The sequence below is a fragment of the Pan troglodytes genome, chromosome 7 (assembly GCF_028858775.2).
Source record: "Pan troglodytes isolate AG18354 chromosome 7, NHGRI_mPanTro3-v2.0_pri, whole genome shotgun sequence".
NCBI classification, from domain to species: Eukaryota; Metazoa; Chordata; class Mammalia; order Primates; family Hominidae; genus Pan; species Pan troglodytes.
In genome coordinates, this window is record NC_072405.2 from 145,546,825 (window position 1) to 145,566,746 (window position 19,922).

General features: G+C 40.4%; 1 protein-coding gene across 3 annotated transcripts in view; it reads left to right on the top strand.

Annotated features, from left to right (window-relative positions):
* The window catches only part of LOC134810798 (uncharacterized), a 65,323-nt gene extending 46,267 nt beyond the window's left edge, over positions 1-19,056 (top strand). The window contains exons 2-6 of one of the 3 annotated variants that reach the window (XM_063816832.1): positions 7,453-7,469; positions 10,532-10,708; positions 13,115-13,227; positions 15,854-16,109; positions 18,764-19,056. In XM_063816832.1, the coding sequence (XP_063672902.1) occupies positions 7,453-7,469; positions 10,532-10,708; positions 13,115-13,177 (257 nt within the window). In that variant the 3' untranslated portion in view covers positions 13,178-13,227; positions 15,854-16,109; positions 18,764-19,056. The remainder of the gene's footprint in view (positions 1-7,452; positions 7,470-10,531; positions 10,709-13,114; positions 13,228-15,853; positions 16,110-18,763) is intronic. The other 2 variants (XM_063816833.1, XR_010159386.1) reach the window with 2 other exon arrangements.
* Positions 19,057-19,922: the final 866 nt, after the last annotated feature.

The window sequence follows — 19,922 nt, forward strand, 5'->3', positions numbered from 1 at the left end:
ACCTAATTTATTGAGAGTTTTTAGCATGAAGGGTTGTTGAATTTTGTCAAAGGCTTTTTCTGCATCTATTGAGATAATCATGTGGTTTTTGTCTTTGGCTCTGTTTATATGCTGGATTACATTTATTGATTTGCGTATATTGAACCAGCCTTGCATCCCAGGGATGAAGCCCACTTGATCATGGTGGATAAGCTTTTTGATGTGCTGCTGGATTCGGTTTGCCAGTATTTTATTGAGGATTTTTGCATCAATGTTCATCAAGGATATTGGTCAAAAATTCTCTTTTTTTTGTTGTGTCTCTGCCTGGCTTTGGTATCAGAATGATGCTGGCCTCATAAAATGAGTTAGGGAGGATTCCCTCTTTTTCTATTGATTGGAATAGTTTCAGACAGAATGGTGCCAGTTCCTCCTTGTACCTCTGGTAGAATTTGGCTGTGAATCCATCTGGTCCTGGACTCTTTTTGGTTGGTAAGCTATTGATTATTGCCACAATTTCAGAGCCTGTTATTGGTCTATTCAGAGATTCAACTTCTTCCTGGTTTAGTCTTGGGAGAGTGTATGTGTCCAGGAATTTATCCATTTCTTCTAGATTTTCTAGTTTATTTGCATAGAGGTGTTTGTAGTATTCTCTGATGGTAGTTTGTATTTCTGTGGGATTGGTGGTGACATCCCCTTTATCATTTTTTATTGCGTCTATTTGATTCTTCTCTCTTTTTTTCTTTATTAGTCTTGCTAGCAGTCTATCAATTTTGTTGATCCTTTCAAAAAACCAGCTCCTGGATTCATTAATTTTTTGAAGGGTTTTTTTGTGTCTCTATTTCCTCCTTCAGTTCTGCTCTGATTTTAGTTATTTCTGGCCTTCTGCTAGCTTTTGAATGTGTTTGCTCTTGCTTTTCTAGTTCTTTTAATTGTAATGTTAGGGTGTCAATTTTGGATCTTCCCTGCTTTCTCTTGTGGGCATTTAGTGCTATAAATTTTCCTCTACACACTGCTTTGAATGTGTCCCAGAGATTCTGGTATGTTCTGTCTTTGTTCTCGTTGGTTTCAAAGAACATCTTTATTTCTGCCTTCATTTCGTTATGTACCCAGTAGTCATTCAGGAGCAGGTTATTCATTTTCCATGTAGTTGAGCGGTTTTGAGTGAGATTCTTAATCCTGAGTTCTAGTTTGATTGCACTGTGGTCTGAGAGATAGTTTGTTATAATTTCTGTTCTTTTACATTTGCTGAGGAGAGCTTTACTTCCCAGTATGTGGTCAATTTTGGAATAAGTGTGGTGTGGTGCTGAAAAAAATGTGTATTCTGTTGATTTGGGGTGGAGAGTTCTGTAGATGTCTATTAGGTCTGCTTGGTGCAGAGCTGAGTTCAATTCCTGGGTATCCTTGTTGACTTTCTGTCACGTTGATCTGTCTAATGTTGACAGTGGGGTGTTAAAGTCTCCCATTATTAATGTGTGGGAGTCTAAGTCTCTTTGTAGGTCACTCAGGACTTGCTTTATGGATCTTGGTGCTCTTGTATTGGGTGCATGTATATTTAGGATAGTTAGCTCTTCTTGTTGAATTGATCCCTTTACCATTATGTAATGGCCTTCTTTGTCTCTTTTGATCTTGTTGGTTTAAAGTCTGTTTTATCAGAGACTAGGATTGCAACCCCTGCCTTTTTTTGTTTTCCATTTGCTTGGTAGATCTTCCTCCATCCTTTTATTTTGAGCCTATGTGTGTCTCTGCATGTGAGATGGGTTTCCTGAATACAGCACACTGATGGGTCTTGACTCTTTATCCAATTTGCCAGTCTGTGTCTTTTAATTGGAGCATTTAGTCAATTTACACTTAAAGTTAATATTGTTATGTGTGAATTTGATCCTGTCATTATGATGTTAGCTGGTTATTTTGCTCGTTAGTTGATGCAGTTTCTTCCTAGTCTCGATGGTCTTTACATTTTGGCATGATTTTGCAGTGGCTGGTACTTGTTGTTCCTTTCCATGTTTAGTGCTTCCTTCAGGAGCTCTTGTAAGGCAGGCCTGGTGGTGAGAAAATCTCTCAGAATTTGCTTGTCTGTAAAGTATTTTATTTCTCCTTCACTTATGAAGCTTAGTTTGGCTGGATATGAAATTCTGGGTTGAAAATTCTTTTCTTTAAGAATGTTGAATATTGGCCCCACTCTCTTCTGGCTTGTAGGGTTTCTGCCGAGAGATCCGCTGTTAGTCTGATGGGCTTCCCTTTGAGGGTAACCCGACCTTTCTCTCTGACTGCCCTTAACATTTTTTCCTTCATTTCAACTTTGGTGAATCTGACAATTATGTGTCTTGGAGTTGCTCTTCTCAAGGAGTATCTTTGTGGCATTCTCTGTATTTCCTGAATCTGAATGTTGGCCTGCCTTGCTAGATTGGGGAAGTTCTCCTGGATAATATCCTGCAGAGTGTTTTCCAACTTGGTTCCATTCTCCCCATCATTTTCAGGTACACCAATCAGACCTAGATTTGGTCTTTTCACATAGTCCCATATTTCTTGGAGGCTTTGCTCATTTCTTTTTATTCTTTTTTCTCTAAACTTCCCTTCTCGCTTCATTTCATTCATTTCATCTTCCATTGCTGATACCCTTTCTTCCAGTTGATCGCACCGGCTCCTGAGGCTTCTGCATTCTTCATGTAGTTCTCGAGCCTTGGTTTTCAGCTCCATCAGCTCCTTTAAGCACTTCTCTGTATTGGTTATTCTAGTTTTACATTCTTCTAAATTTTTTTCAAAGTTTTCAACTTCTTTGCCTTTGGTTTGAATGTCCTCCCGTAGCTCAGAGTAATTTGATCGTCTGAAGCCTTCTTCTCTCAGCTCGTCAAAGTCATTCTCCATCCAGCTTTGTTCCGTTGCTGGTGAGGAACTGTGTTCCTTTGGAGGAGGAGAGGCACTCTGCGTTTTAGAGTTTCACGTTTTTCTGTTCTGTTTTTTCCCCATCTTTGTGGTTTTATCTACTTTTGGTTTTTGATGATGGTGATGTACAGATGGGTTTTTGGTGTGGATGTCTTTTCTGTTTGTTTGTTTTCCTTCTAACAGAGAGGACCCTCAGCTGCAGGTCTGTTGGAGTACCCTGCCTGTGAGGTGTCAGTGTGCCCCTACTGGGGGGTGCCTCCCAGTTAGGCTGCTCGGGGGTCAGGGACCCAGTTGAGGAGGCAGTCTGTCCATTCTCAGATCTCCAGCTGCATGCTGGGGGAACCACTGCTCTCTTCAAAGCTGTCAGACAGGGACATTTAAGTCTGCAGAGGTTACTGCTGTCTTTTTGTTTGTCTGTGCCCTGCCCCCAGAGGTGGAGCCTACAGAGGCAGGCAGGCCTCCTTGAGCTGTGGTGGGCTCCACCCAGTTGGAGCTTCCCGGCTGCTTTGTTTACCTAAGCAAGCCTGGGCAATGGCGGGTGCCCCTCCCCCAGCCTCGCTGCCGCCTTGCAGTTTGATCTCAGACTGCTGTGCTAGCAATCAGCGAGACTCCGTGGGCATAGGACCCTCTGAGCCAGGTGCGGGATATAATCTCATGGTGTGCCGTTTTTTAAGCCCATCGGAAAAGCGCAGTATTCGGGTGGGAGTGACCCGATTTTCCAGGTGCTGTCCGTCACCCCTTTCTTTGACTCAGAAAGGGAACTCCCTGACCCCTTGCGCTTCCCAAGTGAGGCAATGTCTCGCCCTGCTTTGGCTCATGCACAGTGCGTGCACCCACTGACCTGCGCCCACTGTCTGGCACTCCCTAGTGAGATGAACGTGGTACCTCAGATGGAAATGCAGAAATCACCCGTCTTCTGCGTTGCTCATGCTGGGAGCTGTAGACCGGAGCTGTTCCTATTCGGCCATCTTGGCTCCTCCCCATAATTAGCTTTCTTAACTGTAAACAGGCATGGTAATAATGGTCCCTAACTCAGATTCCTTATTAGGAGTGAAGGAGATAATGTGTGGAAAGGTGTTAGAACACAGCTTGGCACATAGGAATGACTCAATGAATGTGAGCTATTCTTGTTACCCCAATCATCATTACTATGTACATTCCTTTTCCAAAGAAGTTGGTCAAGTCCTCTGTGGTGTGGTGGGAGGAGCCAACAGGGCACTGGACCCTAAAGTTTCCCCATCCTCATACAATGAGTGAGATCCTGGCTGGGCACGGTGGCTCACACCTGTAATCCCAGCACTTTGGGAGGCTGAGGTGGGCAGATCACTTGAGGTCAGGAGTTCGAGACCAGCCTGGCCAACATGGTGAAACCCCATCTCTACTAAAAATACAAAATTATCCAGGCTTGGTGGCGTGTGCCTGTAATTCCAGTTAGTTGAGAGGCTGAGGCAGGAGAATCACTTGAACCCAGAAGGTAGAGGTTGCAGTGAGCCAAGATCATGCCGTTGCACTCCAGCCTGGGAAAAAGAGCAAAACTCCATCTCAAAGAAGAAAAAAAAAAGACTGAGATCCTGAGACAAAGGTCAAGGAAAGGTGTTGGTTGTCCGCCTTAGGAGAGCTCTAAGCCCGTGGGCAACCCCAAGAGGTCATGAAGTGAACTTTGTTCTACTTCTCTCTGATTTGAAACTCTGGAGCCTTGTTGCCCAGGACAAATGGACAATTTTAACCTGCTTGAATGACTTTTTCCAGGAGGTTGCTGTCCTTTTGTAAAAAGTCCAGATTTGTTAGCTGAAGGGACAGACCCATTTTGTCCCTTTCTAGGATCTTCAACATATTTATAATTATTTTTCTAAGTGCTTATATGCTATTTCAGTAAAAACAATAATGTCTAACATTTACTGAGCACTTAATGTATACTTGCCCTTATGTTGAATGCATGAGATCCGCTATTTATCTCCACGGTGACCAATGAAGTAGAAGTTATTATATCAATTTTATAGAGGATAAGACTGATATACATATATACATATATATGCACACACACATACATATATAAACACATACATGCATATACACATGTATATGCACACATATATAGAGATGTACATATATATAAACATATATTATATATATATACAAATGTTTGTGTATATATATATATATAAACATTGTTCTAGTGGTGGCTACTTGGCAGTCTGAAATAATCCAGAACCCTTCCTGCTACTACATACAACATACAAATAGAAATGTTGGATAAAATGTTATAATTTAAAAGACAAAAAACGCATACACATAGCTTGGTTTTCAAGTAAAGAAAATCAGCAAGTACCAGAAACAAAGAAGGAATTGAAAGTTCAAGTGTTAAATATAAAATCTTATAGTGTGGCCACTGAAGGGTAGGGAGTAGTATTGGACTCAGAAAAATGCCCAAATGTTTATGGGCCTAGATTTCAATCTCACGTTGACATAGGAGATATTGTCTGAAGTCTATGATAGGAGGAAAGTTGGAACCCAGACTGCATAAAGCTGGAACTGTAAAAAACAAAACAAAACAAAACAAAAACAAAAAAACAAGCCTGAATTCTTGGTGAACATAGAATTAGAAGCTGGGTGTGGTGGCTCATGCCTATAATCCCAGCCCTTCGGGAGGGTGAGGAGGAAGGATCACATGAGCCCAGGAGTTCGAGACCAGCTTGGGCAACATAGTGAGACCCCTTTTCTACAAAAAATTTAAAAAATTAACCAGGCATAATGGTACACACCTGTAGTCTCAGCTACTCAGACAGCTGAGTCAGGAGGATCACTTGAGCCTAGGAGTTTGAGGCTGCAGTGAGCTACAATTGAGCCACTGCACTCCAGCCTGGGGAACAGGGTGTGACTTTGCCTTAATAATAATAAGAAGAAGAAGAATTAAATCAGTTTAAAAAAAGAAAAATAAACAATTTTAACGAAAGTAGACAGGAAAACTCTAACCACCAACCTTGGATATTTATTTAAAAAAAAAAAAAAAAAACCCTCTCTCCATCCATGATTCTATGGAAAATAAAAACCCTAACCCTTCGTTGCAATTGCGTTTGGAAACTGAACTACACAGTGTGAATAGTTCAGAAATCTCAACCTACCAAATTAATATAAAAAATAATTTCTGGTTTATGGTACCCTTGGAGCCAAAACAAAGTGCTCAAAAACACAAATTTACTCTCCAAAATGCATGAATGTCCCACCAAGCAGAAAAATTAGCTCTTACTAAATATGTATTAACAATAAAAATGTACAAAACATATGAGGAAGTGACTCAGCACAGGGAGTTTTAATGATCACAATCATTAGGTGAACCAATGCTCCCAAGAAGTTGAGACAATAGAACTGTCCAAAGGGATGATAAGAACTTTTAAAAATTATTAAACAAGTAAACTGTAGGGGACAATTAGATATTTTTAAAAGACCAGATTACTTTGAAAGATTGGGAAGTTAAATGACTAGATATTAAAAACTGTTCCTGAAATTCCATATCCAATGGATTGATTGACTGTCAGACTAGACACAGCTGAAGAGATAATACACGAACATGAAGGTCAGTCTGAAGAATGCCACACAGAGAATCAAGACATGAAACATACGAAGGAAGCATAAGGAAATCTAGTGGGTAGGATAAGAAAATCCATTGTTTCACTAGTAGGATTTGTAGAAGTAGAAAATAAAGAGATCAAGTAAAGGTGATTTTTACTAACACAACTATGAACTTTCCAGAGTGAATAAGATGTAAGTTCTTAGAACATAAGCCCTGAGTAAGAAGGGTTAGATGAATCTTTTCAAGGCAAAATAACTAATAAGCAGTGGAGTCTGATTCATATAGACTCAATCTGAATGCAAAGTTTTGCATTTTAACCAGCATTCCTAAAGTGCAAGCAAATCTTCGGTATCTTCCTTGAGAGCTCAAATTGTGACTAACTCATAGCACCCTTAGTTTTGTAACAAGAGTCATTCTCTATCTGGCTCAAATCCAATTACAATCATGAAGCTGCTGAGCCAACATTTTCTAAATGTGTGGTTTTGTAGTTGTTGTTGTTAAATTTGTCCCGTAAGATGTTCTTTTGAGGGTGGTGAAAAGTAGGAGTGGGGAGAGTTCTCTGATCAAATAAATTTGGAAAACAACTATATATGGTGTATCTTTTTGTAGAGGCATAGGAAATATTAGTATATTAAACTTCCTGATATGTCTGGAACAAAGACATCTGTTTGACTCCAGAACCCATTTCTCCCCAAATACCAACAACTATTGACTTTCGGAAGACTGTGTGTCACAGCCTTGTGCAATATCACAAATAATTATTCAAATCTGTTTGAATATTTTAATTTTTAGGTAATTCGCTACTGGCTAAGGTAGGCCTCTCTGCTTTTAGATGGCTTTTATTGAAAGTTTTTTTTTTTTAAATATTGAAGGAAAGTGTTTCATCTTCTACCCATTGGTACTAATCATACCTTGTAAGATTACAAAGAAAATGTCTTAACCTGGTTAATTTATGTTGCAGTGACAAATGACCACTAAATTTCAGTGATTTACAACAAACCTTTCTCTTTTTTGCTCAGGTATGTATCAACTCCAGGTGAGTAGAAGCTCTGCTCTTTGATCATCTTTATTTCAGGACACATACTGAAGAAGCACCCTCTGTCTTGGTTTTGTGGCCAAGGAGAAAATGGATAGAGGAACCACACATGGTTATCAAAGCTTAATTATGGCAATCACTATGTTCTCTCACATTTCCTTGGTCAAAACAAGTCATATGGCCCAGGCAATTATCAGAGGATGGGAAGGTATGGGCCTTCCAAGGACAGGACGGCCGATATTTAAGAACTACCATACAGTCAATCACATAGTCAAATCTCTGTGTCAGAAACATTAGAAGACTGCTGCCATGTGCTCCACAGCCTTGTTTTCCCCAGCTTCTCCCATTTTCAGTTCTTTTTCTATTCTTTTATGATATTGAGCCTCTTGGGATCTTTCTTCCTTGGAATATGCTCCAGTTAATGTGAATATTAATAACCATAATGACTGCTGGTGAATATGTCTGTGGCTATGCTTTGTCCTTTACTGGCATCATCTCTTATAACCCTCACAACAGTCCTGGGGATAAGTGTTATTATTCCCATTGTACAAGTGTTCAGATAGGTACACAGAGGCTCAGCGAACTATATTAATTTAACCAAAGTCACACAGCTGGCACACAGCAGAGGCTGTCTGAAAGTTCAGCTTTATAGTCTGTCTATAAAGCTCAGCTCCTAACCTCCAAAGCAGGCACTGTCTCCCTGTGTAGCTCTGTTCCCTGGATATATAGGAGAAGCCTGAGATGAGTTGATGCCTTTCTCCTTTTAAGAGCATAGGCTGTCGGACGTAAATGTTCAAAAGTAAGAAGAAATTCTGTGATACAACAATTGAACCAAGAATAAGAATATGTTGGCACATCTTTCAGAAATGCAGTGTCCTCCGAGCACCTGGAGGCCCTCTATGCATTTAATGTACATTAAAACTGTACACTCTGAGTGAAGTTATCAACAGAGCAATTTATGGACATGATCTGGATCACAGATGTAAAAAACATTTTGTTTTATATATAAGGTGACCAACTTGAGCCCTGTGTTAAGGAGGATCTGGAGGCATAATACAGTGGCATATCCCACAAGCAATGTCTGATAAAAAGAAGGAAGAAGGAAGCTATGCTTCTATATACCAAGCATTTGTCATCCCTGTCCTAGGGAAAGCCACCCCTATGATCCAGAGAATAGATCTTCTTGGAGAAACACTGGACCGATATTTAATTTTATAAAAGGAAGGAGAAAGCTAATATTATTTTAGCACCTACCACTGAGCATACACTTCATTTCACTTACTTCTCACAACACAGTGCAAATGAGTACAGTGCTCCCATTTTCCAGTCAAGAAGACGAAGGCTCAGAGCTGCCAGCTAACTCTTTCTGAGACCCACAGTGAGTAAATGGCAGAAACAGGACTCAGTCTTAGATCTGATGGACTCTCGATGCTACACTATGGCACGCCACCTTCTGAAATCCTCAGAGCTCAATAAAAAGTCCCACTGTTCTATGAATTTGTTTTGCCCAATTTCAAGATATTTAACACTGTTCTGTTCTTGCCTTTCCTCCTTCTCACTGGCTGAAGTCTCACTCTTCTCAAAACACAAATGGCTATGAGGCGAGGCACTTTGTTGGACCAGATCGTGCCTCCTAAAGGTGGCAAGTTTGCATCACGACTTTACATAAATGCTCTTGGCACTGACAGCGGGAGGCAGGCAGGAGTGCGGCTCTGCCATGTGACAAATATAGAGCTGCTGTCCTTAAAGCTCTAACAAGAGACTAACCCTCAAGGGAGACGCCATGCAATAAATAATTTTTGCCATAACACATTTCTTTCTTTGCATAAATTTAACACCCTGCTCTCTGTACAATATGTGATCTTCCTGCTAGCTCCCCATAGACAGAAATAGCTCTGGTAAGATGTGATAAAAGACAAGTGGCAGAAAGGAAGGGAGACATGACACATTGGAGAACTTGACTTTAGTGTCGGCTTCTCTACAATGAATATTATCTTTTGCATTCTTCGTGGTTAACAATATACAAAGAAGGACTGCAGTGGGGCAGATCATTAGTCTGATGGGATCCCCATTGCATCAAATGAACTGTTTTTGGACTGTAAGATGCTGATTACCTGTTTGCTCTGCCAGATGTTACCTGGCTTCCAGCCTTTCTTCTCTTCCCCATAGCAACGGTCACCAGACCACTTCCTTCACCCTAAACACGAAGGTAGCCCAGGCACCAGCCTGCAGAGTCAATCCTGCCTCCAATAAAAGGGTTCTGAGAAGTTCTAGCAAAACTCAGATATTTATCTAGCAGATCTCTGGTTTTGTGGCTCAGCTCAAGTTGTTGTGGAACTTTGAATGGGGATATGCAAATATACTTGGGGTCCTTCTTTCTGGAAATCAGAGCACTAACACAAAAGTCTGCCTTAGATGTTTCCAATCTACCTAAATAATTTGTCTCATATTTTACATCCCCCCAAAAGGGCCTTTTGGCACCTGGAAAATCTTTAATTTGGGGGTAGTATCCTGTGTTCCCTTTGATCTAGAAAGCCTGCAGAATCATGGTGCTCCAATCTCAAGAGAGGAAGCACATTGTTTAGGAAGTCCTCATTCCTGCAGATAGAGGATGCCCTGACTAGGTAAGGGTGCCTGGTCAATACTCCTTTATTGCCAGAATTCTGAGAGCAGCACCTTTTCTCTTGCATTGTCTTTCTCCCATCTCATGTCATTCTGTTGGGAATGCCAATCACAGTCACACATCCTCTGCACCTCCAAGCGTCAGTGTGACCATGTGAGCACAACCCCACCTCTGGAATCAGACAAGCATTTCACAGGACTAAAGTGAGGATAATCAATAAAGTGAGGATAATCAAGTCACATGCTCAGAACTGGCCAGAGTTTTTCAGTTTCAAGTGACAAAATCTCCAACCCCCAAAATAGAACACATAGGCCTATGTAAACTGAAAACCAAGAGTAGATTTACTTCCAAAAGAGTCAAATCAAGGACTTTGAGGATGTGGTCAGGTATGGGTCCCTCTCCATGGACTCCTTGTCTTTTCCTTCACCCCCATATCCAGGTCTCTGCATTTGTCCGCGTTCCTCACTGTCATGTGGTTCCTCCCGATGTGATAGCAAAGATGCCCGTGGACAAACCAGGCTTGGGTGCATCATATTGGCAATCTGGAGGAAGCCGAGCACTTTTTCTCCAACTGATTCAGTCCCAGGATTGGCTCTCATTTGCCCAGCTTGTGCAGGTGAGCCTATGACTAATCCCAGGTGTGATGGGTAACATTAGGTGCCAGCTTCACAGAAGTGAGGGATGCCTCATTGGCTGGTGGAGCATTGTTCTGGGTATGTCTGTGAGGGTGTTTCCAAAGGAGATTGACATGTGAGTCTGTGGACTGAAAGAGGAAAACCTACCGTTAGTGTAGGTGGGCACCATCTAATCAGCTGCCTGCATGGGACATGGCTAGAACAAAGCAGCCAGAAGAAAGGGAACATTCAGCTTGCAGAGTCTCCTCTTTGTCCCCAGTTGGAGGCTTTTTCTCCTCCTGTCTGTGGACATCAGACTCCAGGTTCTTTGGTCTTTGGATTCTGGGACTTGCTCCAGAAGCCTTTTGGGAGCTCTCGTCTTCACCCTCAGATTGGTGGCTGCACTATTGGCCTCCCTTGTTTTGAGGCATTCAGACTTGGACTAAGCCATGCTACTGGATTTTCTCATTCCCCGGCTTGCAGATGGCCTATTGTGGGGCTTCACCTGTGCAACCACATGAGCCAGTTCTCCCCAATAAACTCCATTTTATATGTACATATATCCTACTGGTTATGTCTCTCTGGAGAATCCTCATATACCAACCAAATAGCTTAAGCCACCTTTAGATGGAATTCTGTCATATGCAACTGTGAGAGATGGACTAATAGGTTCCTTTCTGAGGGGTCATTGACTTAGACCTTGGCATATCAAGAACCCATAGAAAGGAGATTAAGGCTAACGGAAGACATACCAGAGCATAAACACATGTGAATTTGGGGAGATGATAAAAAGACAGAACTCAACCCCAGCTCACCTCTCTCATCTCTTCAGAAAAAGTCACTCCTGCCTAATATTGCATTAGTGGGAAGTTCTGTCAACCGCTGAACCTGGTATGGTGCATTCCTCCCTGTGGTGGTCAAATGGGCTTGGAGTTTAAACATTTTGTAGAAGTTTACACATGAGCATTGAGATTGATACTACATTGCTTTCTACCACAATGCTAGTTGGCATCAAAAGTCAAAAAAGCCTCCTTATGGCTGAGTATGGTGGCTCACACCTGTAATCCCAGAACTTTGGGAGGTCAAGGCAGAGTGATCACTTGACCCCAGGAGTTTGAGACAAGCCTGGGCAAGATACCAAGGCTCAGTCTCTACAAAAAGGTAAAAAATAAAAATTAGCTGGGTGTGATGGCACATGTTTACAGTACCTGGGCAGTGAGGCCCCATCTCTAAAAAAAAATCTCCTGGTTACTCTCAATGATTCAAGAAACATGAAAGATACGACATGAGAACAGTAATAACTAGGCTTCTGCTGCATTCCTATGACCTAGGCTTCCATTCTTATCACTCAGTCCCAGTCTAGGTCATTTGGTCCAATGTTTCAGTTATAGTTTTGGTTTCTGGCCTGATACATAAGTCCCCTTAGGACTTTGTTCCCCTAGAGATTGAAGCTGTATCCTTGAACCCCCAGCCAGTGCTGGAGAGCTACTGTGTGCTGGCATTCTTGCAGGATGACCATAGTCTGCCATATCGGTGAAAGTCATCGAGTCCCAAGCTCAGTTACTAAACATATCCACCGATACCATCCCCGAATCAACATGCCCAGAATTAATTGCATGCACCAAATCTCTTCTTCCCAATCTGCTCTTTCTCCAGTGCTCTCAGTTTTAGTAGATAGCGTCACGATTTCTCCATTTTCCCAATCCAGAAATTCAGAGGCCATGCCTGAGTCTGTTTTTCCTTACCCCCAACCCATATCTAATCACCCAGTCCTATTGATTCTACTTCTGATAATTATTGTGATCTGATTCTCTCTGTATCTACTGCTAGCTCCTTGGCCCAAGCCACCAGCATCTTTCATCCCAACTGCAGAGTTACCAGTTTACATTTTTGCCTTGCTCTCGCCAATTTTTCTCATAGCAGGCAGAGTGATCTTTTCAAAATACAAGGTCAATCCCACACATGCTGTCCTCCAATTGCTCCTCTTTGTCTCAGTCCCTATTCATCCTGTACATCTTAGATTAAATACAACTGCAACAGGTCAATTTTCCACGACAACTTTTATAGCATCCTACATCTAGTCTTCATAATGTTTATCACAACTTGAATATACCAATTATTTGTGTTACCATTTTATGTCTATTCTCCCAGGTAGATTAAATTCTGTAAAAGGTAAATACTGTGTCTATTTTTCTCCCCATTTCTCCAGAACCAATTTCCCCATATAGTTAATGCTCAGTAAATATTTAATGAATAAGTTTATAAACAAATGTCACAGCACATTCAAGCAGTGTCTAAGCAGAGGCCAAATAGTCATCATTCTGAAATGTTGCAAAGAGAAACTTCTGCTGTGAAGTTTGAACTAGATAATTCTTAAAGCTCTAAGTATTACTTTGATTCCCTTTTAGAATCTCATTTTCCTAATGTTAAATACATGTCATCAGTGCTCAATGTTACAGCTTCAAACATAGAAGATATAAGAAGTAAATGCTGAGATTTCGCTATTTGTTAACCTATCATGGTAGGTACCATTTGTTGTTACAGTGTGTTCATTGTCTCATCTCATTTCCATTTTTAAGCCCTTTCTCCCAAATATGGGAGAGAGGGGCAAAATTCTATTGACCTGATTTATCATCATCATAAACATTTAAGCCAACCAATCCAATAAATTAGGGGATGGTTTTAGACCTTACGAAAGGATTCACCAAAGGGGTTCCTTGAAACAGTAAGCTCTCTGATGGCACTTAAAATTGGATTTGATTTACAAAAATTTGATTTGCACGTAACTATTCAGGAACATATTGATTGCTTTAAGTGAGGTACACTGGGACATAACTACCTTTAATCTTTTATAACAAAGGCAGCAATTGAAATTGCTTTTGCTAAGCAATTTTTGAAATTGAGGGTTCGATCTCTCTGCTGGCTTTTTCTCACTCAGAAGATTCCCCGTCTCCCAACACACTTTCCTTCTCCTAATTAAATGAGGTAACCATTTTGTATTATTTGTAGACTGCAGTGGCTGACAGAATCGTACTCGCGTCTTAGGGCTACTGAAAAAGCGGCCCTAGGGGCTTAATTTCATTTGCCTCCCTCTTTGTTAATACAGACACTTCTTCTTCTCATTTCTTGGAAGCATTTTAGAGAGAATTGGTTTGTTGGTTATTATAAAATGGTCAATTACCACGGTATTAGATGGACCCATATTCCCCAACCACAATGTCACTTTCATCCCATGAAAAAGTTTGCCCTTTGTGTGCATGTCTGTGTGTTTGCTTTATTTAGCTTGTGCTGTAGAGTGCCTAATAAGGAATCCTGACACTAGTTTGCACCATCTCCAGATTGAATTTCTTTATAGATCAGCCTTAGTAATTCATTTCCCAACTGGTTCTGATCAATACAGCTTGACTTGGCTTAAGGTTAGAGAAACTAGCACAACTGTGGCGCGCATAGGGTGCCTAAAAGCACCTCCTTCATAAAGGGTCTCTTTGATGGTGACCTGTCGAACTGATCCACGGCCTCTTAGTGGAGTCAGGGCCTGAGCTCTACTCAAGCCCCAAAACTGTCATTGTCTTGTTCTCTTTGATTCTGTGAATCCAGAGGCCAGAGAGGCTTCTACGAAAACAGCATGGTGTGAGGGCAAAATCAGTAATGGCACATCAGGGTATGTGAGCCCCTGGCCCAGTTGTACTAAGAACTGACTATTGAGCTTCAGTGAGTGGCTCACGTCCTGAGATTCTGTTTCAGCATCCATAGACTAAGGCAGCCAGACCTGTTGATATCTAAAGCTCCACTGAGCTCTGAAGTACTAAGATTCTGTGTAGAGGCAGAAAGTTCTGCTGTATTTTTAAGTATTTTCCTCAATTTTCAACAGCATACTCTGAAATGACCACCTTTTGGGTAAAGGGAAGGAAAATCATTGTTTCTAGATCATGGAAAACTACTTTCCCTCTGCCATAAGGATCCCAAACCAGACTTTCATACTTCCCAGCTGTGTGGCCTTGGCCAAGTCACGTGATCTCTTCTAGGTTCTGTTTCTTATTTGTAAAATGGTGACACATAGTTCTTCCTTTTACCCATTGAGGGGTGAGGATCAAATGAGGTCACAGATTATGTGAGAAGCACTTTGGAAGCAAAGCAGAATGCATAGAAGAGACTGTTTAATCAGGTGGCCATTGCATTTCCAGAGAACGGAGGCATGAACACCCCTCTGGAGTTTTATAAATCTGGCTTCCTCCTACTCTGTGCCCTCCCACCCTCCCCACTGTGGCTGTAGTTCTTGCTGGGCCAGAAATCATGGCTTGTTTACAACCTATTTGAATGCAGAGACTCATTAATGCAGGCAATGACACCCATCCTTGGGGACTACTGCAGAGATTCAGCCAAATAAACTCAGCCATCCTGTTCACCCCACCTGGACAAAAGCCCTAATACCTACTTGGTCAACCAACCAGCCAGCCAGTCAATGCTCTGTCTAACACACTGCAAGTACAGGGCTCACAAATGCTCCAGGGCAGAATCAACCTTGAGGATGAGCTGACCTCATATCCTTTTAAGTCAATAGTGACATTCATAGACTATTCAGTGATGTTCTAACAGGAGGCATGTCTATACATTTTTTTTCCTAAAATATTACTCATTTTTCTCTTAAATGGCACATCTGTAGACCCTAGGATCTGGAAATATAACTATATTCAGCGATCATTTTTTAAAACTATCTATAATGTCCTGCATCCTTACTACAAGTTTCATATTAGACATGTTACACAAATATTCTCACTTAATATATTCTTTGCAACATCTCTGTAAAACAGATATTCACTTAACAACATTACTTGAATGAATGAACACATTAAAAAATTAATATAGTTAAATAATGAACTCTTGTTGAATGCTTTCTACATGCTAGGCATTTTGTTAAGCAATGGAGATATAGAAATGAGCAAAATAGGCAAGGCAGCCATTATCACTGAGCTTATGGTCTAAGTATTATAATCTCCATTTGTAAATAAACAAGTTGAGAACACAGAAGATGAATTAACTTGCCCAAGGTATTCAGTAAGACAATGTTAGGTCAAGGGATCAAAAGTTAGCCTGGCTCTGGCCACAATGAAATGACTGATACAAATTTCTCTTCCTGACCCAAACAGTGATGAACCTATACAAATTGTGTAAAGCAAATGTTTTCAGGCATTGGATGTCAAGCAGCACAGGACTATCATCCTGAAGGAAAGAGAATCACACAAGATGAGCCTCATATTTATCCTGGCTTTCCACTTCAGAGCACTCTCTCAACTTCAACACAGAGAAGTGAAACCCAAGTGAAAGAGTATTGCTAAACCAAGGAGGCAGAGCTCATGTTTGTTCAAGAGTACCCAAGAGATAGGATCTGTAAGAGGCACACAGGTGAGACATATGTTTGGGGGTTCCCGTTGCATGCGCGCCAGGGCAAGACTACACAAAGCCTAACAGAGAGCAGCTGCTGAGAGCTGAAAACTGAAGGGAAGTTGCTGAGGTCATGGAGAGCTGTGACACATTGGAGGTTCAGCCCAGCCAGAGTAGATACCTCACTGAGCACCTCAAGTATTCAGCTGAGACCTCAAGGACCAACTTCAGAAGGGCCAAACTATAGGAATAAGGACCCAGCCCTCGATTCAGGATCAATCCTTAGGATAAGGGCAATATGAAGACAAAACCAGGCTTCAACAAATTAGAAAACCAGTTTTACAAAGGAAAGATTTGAAAAATTCCAAAATTGAAAATTATAATAATTAAATGTGTGTAATGACTTAACAGCATGTTAGAGTGACAAAAGAAAGGATTAATAAACTTGAGATAAAATCAATAGAAATAATCTAACCTGAAGAATAAATGGGAGGAAAGCTTGAAAACAGGAAAAGCGCCTCATTGGCACACGGGATAATATCAACTGCCTAGCTTATGCATAACTGAAGCCTCCAAAGGAGAGAATATGCAGGAAAAATATTTCAAGACAATTTCCAGACCATCCAAAATTTTATAAAAATATCAGCTTATAGATCTAAGAATCTCAGCAAACATAAAGCAAGGTAAATACAAAGAAACCCTGTAGTAGAAGATGACATAACAGTACTGATTTTAAAGACAACAAAGAGCTGACAAAAATATTATAAGCATATTTTTAGTAATAAATTCAACAACTTAGATAAAATTGAGATACGGACAAATTATTTGAAAGGCATAATGTAACAAAAGTCACACAAGTCCTTTAAAAATTGAAAATTTATTCTAAAATGTATATGGAAAAGCAAAGGACCTGAAAAACAAAATAGTCTTGGAAAAGGAAAATTTGGAAAACTCATACTGTCTGATTTCTAGATTTACTGTAAAGCTACAGCAATAAATACAGTGTAGTATTGGCATTAAGGACAGACAATTAAATCAATAGAACAGAATGAGGGAATCTACAAATAAATCCAGACATTTGGATCAATTGATTTTTTAAAAAATCATGCTAGCAATTTAACAGGGTAAGAAAATTCCTTTCAAGAAATAGAGGGAAAAGAGACATTCTAACACTTTCCTAATCAAACATGAAAATCAATTTAAGATGGATCATGGACATATATGTAAAAACCAGTCCTATTAATCTTCTTTAAGAGAAGGAAGAATATTTTCAAGCTCTAGATAGAAAGATTTCTTAGAAACTCTACAAAAATAATCCAAAAGAAAAAAACTGATAAATTGAACTTCATTAAAATTGAAGACTCTTAGTCACACACACACACACACACACACACACACACTTCTGTTAATAAAATGAAAGGGCAAATCATAGACTTGGAGAAATTATTCACAGGACCTATATCTTACAAAAGACTCATATTAACAATATAAAATAATATCTGCAAATTAATGATTTAAAAAATGATGTCAGCTAGGCATGGTGGCTCATGCCTGCAATCCCAGCACTTTGGGAGGCCAAGGTGGGTGGATTACCTGAGGTCAGGAGTTTGAGACCAGCCTGGCCAACATGGAGAAACCCTGTCTTTACTAAAAATACAAAATTAGCCAGGTGTGGTGGTGCATGCCTGTAATGCCTGTAATCCCAGCTACTCGGGAGGCGGAGGCAGGAGAATGGCTTGAACCCGGGAGGCAGAGGTTGCAGTGAGCCAAGATCGTGCCATTGCACTCCAGCCTGGGCGACAAGAGAGAGACTCCGTCTCAAAAAAAAAAATGATGTCATAAAAATAGGCCAATGACTTGAGTAGACACTTCACAAAAGACATATGAATGGGCAATGAGGTTGCAGAAAAAGCTCACTATTTTTAGTCATTAGGAAAATGTAAATTAAAGTCACAATAAAATACTACCACATACCTACTAGAATGGCTAAAATTAAAAACAAAAGAAGAAAGAAAATGTGGGCTAGAATGAGAAACAATGGAAACCCTCACACATGCAGTGGAGATGTAATGACAGACTTTGGAAAACTGTGGAATTTCTCACAAAGTTAAATGTACGTCAGTCCTACAACTTAGCAATTCCACTCCTAGGTATTTACCCAAGATAAATGAAAAGACATTTCTATGAAAAGACTTGTCTTAGAATGTTTATAAAGCTAAACTTAATATCTCTAATCTAGAAACAGCCCAAATGTCTACCAATAGGAGAATGTATACTCACGTAATATGTTAATTCAATGAACTGCTAATTAGCAATAAATGCTATGAAGTACTGATATCCACAGCAACATGAATGAATCTTAAGAACATTGTACTGAGTGAAGTAGCTAGACAGAGCACATACTCCATGGTTCATTTATATGAAGTTCAAGGACAGGCAAAACTAATCTATGGTGATTGAAATTAGAACGCCGGTTGCCTTTAGGGCAGTGAGGATTAAATGAGAAGAACCGTGAGACAACTTTCTAGGATGATTAAAACATCCTTTATTTTTACTGGTATTTTTTAGAGAGGGGTATGTATTTGACACAACTCATTAAAAAATACCTTTTAAAATCTGTTTTCTTATGTATAAATTTGTCTCAGTTAAGATAACCCAGTCTGTTTGACTCCAAGGACCACATTTGTTCTACCACGCTATGCTGAATATGAGGCAAAAGTTAACACCTGGAAATTTTGCTATCCTGAAATGAGGCAGTGCATTGTGGAGAAAAAAAGAATGGACTCTTCTATTAAATGAACGTAAGTGAGCAAGCTGTTTATAAACTATAAAAGTGACAAATATGTATAATTATATTTAAATATTATTATTACAAATTGTTAAGGCAGTATTGCACCCTACGGGCTTTGGAAACCGTGACCACTTGTATTCATTATCGATCATTGCATAAAAATAATCACAAAACTAAGTGGCTTGAAACACCAGATTTTATTCTTTCATTATCTGTGGTCAGGAGTTTGGGAGTGCAAACAGTCGAGCTGTCTGCCAGGGCTGCAGTCATCTGAAGGCTGGAAGGTCTTCTTCCAAGTTTGCCCCATGGTTGTTGACCTGTCTCAGTCCTTCACTGGATGTCTACAGGAGGCCTTAGCCCTCTCCACAGACTGCCACGAGTCCATGCGACATGGCAGCTGGCTTCCCCCAAAGCAAGTAGCCCAAGAGAAAGCACAAAACCAAAATGGAAGCTGCAGTGTCTTTTATACTTTTATACTCTAATCTTGGCAGTGACATGCCAGCACTTCTGCAGTATTGTGCTGGCCACAGAGCCCTCCCCTGGTGCAAGTGGCAGGAGGGTGTTCCAGCATCACTATTTCAAGAGAAGCAGGGACCAGACTATCCTGGCCAGATAGTCTGCCTAAGCACTCTTACAGTCTGCCTGTAAATCTGACTTTTGAAAATGGCACCTTCTAATTTAGGCACCTGAATCTAGTAAGTTCAATAATCAACCTACATTTCGTAACTTCTCCCATCACTCTTATATGTTCCTCGTGTTCTTAGTATCTTTTTCTCTTTCCTTTCCCATTAGACTGTGAGCTCTGTTAAAGAAACTCTGTGCTTTAATCTTCTTTAAAATTTTCACGGGCACTGTTTGAAGTTCACATTGATTTTCACGTAGCCAGGGCTCAAGCTGTGCTTGCTGGTTACAAACATTTTACAAAGCAGAACACCCAGAAAGTAAAGGTAACTGTCATAAGGTATATCAATCAGTTATTTCCCCAATAATAGTGTATAAGAAACCACCTCCAAACTTAAATCCATGTAACAACCACTTATTCT